A 7,673-nucleotide genomic window follows, 5' to 3' on the forward strand; every position below is an offset into this window, starting at 1 on the left:
GTACTTGAAAACAAATATAGGTCCTTGAAAGTGCTTGAATTAAATTTGAAATACATTTTGTTTAGAATGATGTTATTTAAAAAAAATTGTCCTACAATATATGTGCTATCAAAGACAGAACAAAATGTTGCTTATGTTCGGGGGGTGGAGGGGTAGCAGGGAAAAAAAACTTGAACCGACGGAGAGCAGTATACACTTGCTGAAAATGAAAAGTTGTGATTTTCTAGGCCGATATGGCTATCCTACGAAGTAGGAACTATTCTCTCATTCCTGCGTAATAATCAAGGATCTTTGCTGCCATACCATGAGTGCAGCGGAGCACTGATATTACACAGCGCCTGAAAATCGGCTAACTTCTGTCAACATAACCAACGTGACAACCTGCTTGCACAGAGAGAGCGCTTGGGACAATTTTCATGCGCTGTAATATCATTGCGCCGCTGCACCCATGGTACGGCTCAAAGTTCCTTGATCATTACGCAGGAATGAGAGAATAGTTCCTTGCCATATCGACCTAGAAAATCACAACTTTTAATTTTCCGTTGGCCTTAGTACACGATGTAACTATACACATCGCAACATGGAGGAAAATGTTGCTTATTGAGCTGTAGGCTAGCTGGAGCCGTTTACGGCCAGTCTTTGTGCTAAGCTAGGCTAGCGGTGGGTGCGTCAGACAGAGTTGAAACACAACCAGACACGGAAATGAGAATGGTATGTTTGGACTTATCTAACTCAGGGGGCTATGGTGAATAAGCTTGGGGGGGGGGGGGGGGGTGCTGTTTTCATGCATACTCAGCTTTTTACACTGTTAAAGACTTGGATTCCCATTCTAAACATGGACAAAGTTTCACAAAAAAAAGTTGGACGTTTGATGGAGTATCTCTGTGCCAAAAATACTCCCGATTTCGTCGAGTTTTTTTCGAGTATGGGTATATGTGACATCAGATGGGGTGGAATGTCCTTGTACGGGTGCGCGATTAGAGCAAGAGAGCAAACGCTTTAGGGAAGCCGGCTGCACTGCAGTCACAGGACTTCACGAAATCAACAATGTCTCCGAAGATGTGGTTTTTGGTTGTCATGGCAAGACAATCATGTTTTTACAGAGCAGCAACGGAGTTGTGCAAGTGTTTGTTTGTTCCCTGAATTTCAGCGACGATGGTTTATAAACAAGGTACAGTTCAACTCCGGATTTGTAGCTCGCCTAATGCTGAAAGATGGAGCAATCCCAGCAATTAAGGTTCACGGTCGTGTGTTGGTAGCAGGTGGTGAGTAAAAATGCTTCAAATGTCTTTGTGTTGTTAGCTATCGATTCCATTGTTTTTCTATGTAAACATGCATAGCTCAGCGCAATAGCTCAGCGCAATAGCTGCGCGCGCTCGTCATTCTTTAGCTCTGCCCAAACGATACGCCCCCAGACACTCAGCTTTTTTCGGAAAGACTCGGTACAGCGTATCTTTCTTTTATAAATATAATAAAACTAAAGACTTTTCGGAGATATGAAAGATGCAATACTACTCTATAGGTACTCAAGATTGACATGATATTGACTGAAAATTAGTGTTTCACCCCCCCTTTAAGTCCCAAAAAGTCGACATGTTCCTTTAAGTAACCTATTTTAAGAGGTATTTCGTGATGCTACATATGCTGGGTTATGAATCTGATAGGTGCTTGAAATAAAATAAATGGTGCTTGAAAAAGTCCTTGAAAGTCCTTGAATCTGGTGTTCATGAAAGAGTGGGAACCCTGACACACACACACACACACACACACACACACACACAGACACACACACTCGTCTAGTGACTGTTGTTCTAGATGTTTCTCTCTTCTTGTGTTCAGACGCCTGTGATCTCACACTGGATCCAAACACAGCACACACACACACACACACACACACACACACACACACACACACACTCGTCTAGTGACTGTTGTTCTAGATGTTTCTCTCTTCTTGTGTTCAGACGCCTGTGATCTCACACTGGATCCAAACACAGCACACACACACACACACACACACACACACACACACACACACTCGTCTAGTGGCTGTTGTTCTAGTTGTTTCTCTCTTCTTGTGTTCAGACGCCTGTGATCTCACACTGGATCCAAACACACACACACACACACACACACACACACACTCGTCTAGTGACTGTTGTTCCAGATGTTTCTTTCTCTCTTGTGTTCAGACGCCTGTGATCTCACACTGGATCCAAACACAGCACACACACACACACACACACACACACACACACACACACTCACACACACACACTCGTCTAGTGGCTGTTGTTCTAGTTGTTTCTCTCTTCTTGTGTTCAGACGCCTGTGATCTCACACTGGATCCAAACACACACACACACACACACACACACACACACACTCGTCTAGTGGCTGTTGTTCTAGATGTTTCTCTCTTCTTGTGTTCAGACGCCTGTGATCTCACACTGGATCCAAACACACACACACACACACACACTCACACACACACACACACACACACACACACACACACACACACACACACACACACACACACACACACACACACACACACACACACACACACACACTCGTCTAGTGTCTGTTGTTCTAGATGTTTCTCTCTTCTTGTGTTCAGACGCCTGTGATCTCACACTGGATCCAAACACACACACACACACACACACACACACTCGTCTAGTGGCTGTTGTTCTAGATGTTTCTCTCTTCTTGTGTTCAGACGCCTGTGATCTCACACTGGATCCAAACACACACACACACACTCACACACACACACACACACACACACACACACACACACACACACACACACACACACACACTCGTCTAGTGTCTGTTGTTCTAGATGTTTCTCTCTTCTTGTGTTCAGGGGCCTGTGATCTCACACTGGATCCAAACACAGCACACACTCGTCTCGTTCTGTCTGAGGGGAACAGGAAGGTGAAGTGTGTGAGAGAGCGTCAGCCGTATCCTGATCATCCAGAGAGATTTGATAAGTATCTTCAGGTTGTGTGTGGAGAGAGTCTGACTGGACGCTGTTACTGGGAGGCTGAGTGGAGCAGAAGTGCTGAAATATCAGTGACATATAAAGGAATCAGCAGGAAAGGAGGGAGTGAAGACTGTGTGTTTGGACTCAATGACAAATCCTGGAGTCTGTTCTGCTCTGATAACAGATTCTCTGTCCGTCACAATAAGAACGAGACTGCTACACCTGACATCAGTTCATCCTCTAAGAGAGCAGGAGTGTGTGTGGACGTGTCGGCCGGCACTCTGTCCTTCTACAGCGTCTCTGACACACACACACTCACACACTTACACACACTCTACACCACATTCACTGAACCCCTCTGTGCTGGATTTACGGTTTATTCTTCAGTGTCTCTGTGTCAGATTAAATAAACACACACACACACACACACACACGGACTTGTAAATCCTCTTTCTAACGTCCACATGCACACAGACTCAAATCTCACTTAATTACAGTTTTATTTTTTTCCCTCCATTATGTTGCAGTTATGAATCTAGATTCATCACACACACACACACACACACACACACACACTCACACACACACACTCACACACTCACACACACACACACACACACACACACACACACACACACACACACACACACACACACACACACACACACACACACACACACACACACACACACACACACTGCTCTGAATCTGTAATAAGGCTGTAATAATATTGATATATTATCAGATTGCTGTAATATGTATATTGTAAACTGATCATGAGATGTAATAAAGGACTGATTGATTTAATCATGAAGTGGTTTATGAATGATTGATGTGAGCTGATGACAGTATGAATAATCATGAATGTGATGAGATCAGCAGAATGAATTCTCTCAGAATCACTGAGTCTCTCTTTATTTATTTATTTATGTATTTACTGTCGGCTGTGAGGTCTGTCCTGCTCTTTCATGTGAAGCTGGAAATCTCAAAACAGTTTCTGTGATGATCCGGAGAGCACGTGTTCATATTTTCAGAGTGTCTTTAACGCCAAACAGGAAACTCATGAATATTCATGTAAGCTCCGCCCAGCGCTACCCAGAGCCATAGAGAGGGCGGAGCCACAGAGTAAACGTGACGCGTTGTTGTGTCGGACTCTGATTGGCTGTTGAGCCACATGAAGGCTAATGATTGGCTAAGCTGTACATTTGAAAACATGTCGTTGTTGCAGTTCTACAGTTAGCAGAGCGGGGCTAGTTAACGGAAATATTAGCGATTAATATTGTTATTAACGTGTTTTAAATGAGTCTCGTTTAACCGTAAACATTCCCCCACGGACTTTCTGTGTTCAACAAGAAGAAACGATGGACATTAATTCTTATTTTCAGTAAGTAGCGTGTTAGCATCTGACCGAGAGTGTGTGTTCGTCCTGATGATGTTTATGATTCAGTTCGGTTATTAATATGGGACAATATCATGATGTTTTGTTCTATATAACACAACTGTGTGCCTCCCTTCTCTGGGCTTGTGTGTTTTAATCAAGCCTGTAGTGCTCCAGTCAGAAATTGAAGCTTTCGGGCCTCGATCGCCCCCCGGTGGCCGGTCCCAGTATAGCTCCTAAACCCCGCCTCTCCATGTATTTCAATGGGCGCGAGACACACTAAACTATTTAATTACACTTCAAATAATTGTTTCCTAAAGATGGTTTCTGTCATTTTAGGCAGTTTTTATTACAATAATTTCATTTCAAGTGTTCGTTTTTTAAATAAGTTTAGTTTTAGTGAGTTATGTGATGATATAAAAACGGAGGGTGTGACGTCATGATTGACAGCTGAGATTGACGGCTTCTCTGAGTGAACTTGTCACTGAGGCACTAACGGACTTTTTTCTGGATTTTTGGGAGGAGATTGGAGCTTTAGCTTTCATTTCTACACTTCCATAACTGTTTATTTCACACCAACATAATTAATTATTCTGCATCTGTGAGAGTGTGGGCGGGCTTTTGATAATCGCGCCTCTACTTCCTGTTCTCTACTGCGCAACTCCGGTCCCGAGATCGCTACTGCGCAGATTCGGTCCCAAGATGTCAGCGCCGTGAGCGGGCCTATGAAAGCTTCAACTTTGGTCAGCGGAAGTCAATGAAGTCGCGTCGTCCATATTTTTTTACAGTCTATGGTTTTAATACATTTTCATACATCTATGACAGTCTTTGAGTCTCTTGTGCTCATGAATCTGATCATAACTCCAGTAAAACAGTGAAATATTCCTCCAGTGTAGATCAGCTGTTCACAAACACACACACACACACACACACACACACACACACACACACACACACACACACACACACACACACACACACACACACACACACACACACACACACACACTCCAGTGTAGATCAGCTGTACACACACACACACACACACACACACACACACACACACTCCAGTGTAGATCAGCTGTTCACACACACACACACACACACACACACACACACACACACACACACACACACACACACACACACACATATAGTAAAGTGTGATTTATTCCTGTGATCAAAGCTGAATTTATCATCATTACTCCAGTCTTCAGTGTCACATGATCCTTCACTAATCATTCTCATATGAGCATCTGATGATCAACACATTTATGATTATTATTGTTTATTTCAGGATTCTGTGATGAAAAGAAAGTTAAAAAAACAGAATTTATTTTAAACAATCTTTTGTAACATTATAAATGTCACTTTTGATCAATTTACAGTATTTCTCTATTGCTAAAAACTAAAGCCCATTCTCTGAACCCAATGCTCAGTGACCTAAACCCATGTGTCAAATCAGTCACTTTGTAGGCAAAACCTTAAACAAACCTTGAACAGGTCAATGTATTGTTTTTCTAATTTGTGCGACTGAAAGTTTACTGTATACATTTGATATAATACATCAGTTTGTCAATAGAAAGGTGAGTGGGGGAAAAAGAGAAATTTTTTTACAATACATTTAACATATGAATGTGATGTCCATTACTATTGTTTCTGTATGTATATATTTGTAAGAGCATTTTCTCTTTTGTAGAATAGAAAGACTAATGAGGCTGGAGGGAATCTTTTATTCTCCAACACATGAGGCTCTCATTGACTTTGATTTTGCAATTGCACAATATTTTGTGTAATACGCTTTTCATTTAGAGTTGTCTTTGTTCTTTGGCCTTACTTTATTTTTATGCTGAAAATACAGACATTCAAAACTGTATTACTTACAGTGTGCAATATATTTGCTGTACTGAGTTGTGAATTATTTACTTTTATTTATGGCAAAATTACTTTCTATATGCAATAAAAAACAATTCTCTGTAACTGCATGCCCTGGACGCTGTGTTCTGAGTTTTCTGATGTAGTGTGTAATGAATGCTGATGAGTGTGTATATATGGACTGGCTGTGTTTATGATCTGAAAGTATTGTTTGATTTTGAGCACCGATTAAATGGTTTTGAGGCGAGTGTTTGATTTGCCAGAAGAGTCACGGGTTTGGTGAATGTAGTTTAAAGACTGGGTTTTGTGTTTAAAGTTTTTAGAATATGGGTGAAGGTGTCAAGAAATGTGTTTTAGCAATTGAGAAATACTGTAATGCATCCGTGCTGAATAAATCTATTCAGTTCTTTCCCAAAAAATAAATCAATTAAAAGTTCTTACTGACCCAAAACTTTTGAATGTAGTAGAAAAAAGATTTCAGATAAAAACTGTTCTTATGAGCTTTCAATTCATCAAAGAATCCTGAATAAACGATGACCAGTGAACACTTTCCTCTACACCGATCAGGCGTAACATTATGACCGGTGAACACTTCCTCTACACCGATCAGGCGTAACATTATGACCGGTGAACACTTTCCTCTACACCCATCAGGCGTAACATTATGACCGGTGAACACTTTCCTCTACACCGATCAGGCGTAACATTATGACCGGTGAACACTTTCCTCTACACCGATCAGGCGTAACATTATGACCAGTGAACACTTTCCTCTACACCGATCAGGCGTAACATTATGACCGGTGAACACTTTCCTCTACACCGATCAGGCGTAACATTATGACCGGTGAACACTTTCCTCTACACCGATCAGGCGTAACATTATGACCAGTGAACACTTTCCTCTACACCGATCAGGCGTAACATTATGACCAGTGAACACTTTCCTCTACACCGATCAGGCGTAACATTATGACCAGTGAACACTTTCCTCTACACCGATCAGGCGTAACATTATGACCAGTGAACACTTTCCTCTACACCGATCAGGCGTAACATTATGACCGGTGAACACTTTCCTCTACACCGATCAGGCGTAACATTATGACCAGTGAACACTTTCCTCTACACCGATCAGGCGTAACATTATGACCGGTGAACACTTTCCTCTACACCGATCAGGCGTAACATTATGACCAGTGAACACTTTCCTCTACACCGATCATGCGTAACATTATGACCAGTGAACACTTTCCTCTACACCGATCAGGCGTAACATTATGACCAGTGAACACTTTCCTCTACACCGATCAGGCGTAACATTATGACCGGTGAACACTTTCCTCTACACCGATCAGGCGTAACATTATGACCGGTGAACACTTTCCTCTACACCGATCAGGCGTAACATTATGACCGGTGAAC

At 42.1% G+C, this 7,673-nt stretch overlaps 1 protein-coding gene across 2 annotated transcripts in view; it reads left to right on the forward strand.

The window, feature by feature from the left end:
* Positions 1-3,800, forward strand: part of LOC307135120 (NLR family CARD domain-containing protein 3-like) — a 108,434-nt gene extending 104,634 nt beyond the window's left edge. Inside the window, exon 11 of one of the 2 annotated variants that reach the window (XM_079831311.1) lies at positions 2,876-3,800. In XM_079831311.1, coding sequence (XP_079687437.1) covers positions 2,876-3,405 — 530 coding nt within the window. In that variant the 3' untranslated portion in view covers positions 3,406-3,800. The remainder of the gene's footprint in view (positions 1-2,875) is intronic. The other variant, XM_079831312.1, reaches the window with a different exon arrangement.
* Positions 3,801-7,673: the final 3,873 nt, after the last annotated feature.

Source organism: Gobio gobio (genome assembly GCF_949357685.1).
Source record: "Gobio gobio genome assembly, chromosome: 12".
NCBI lineage: Eukaryota > Metazoa > Chordata > Actinopteri > Cypriniformes > Gobionidae > Gobio > Gobio gobio.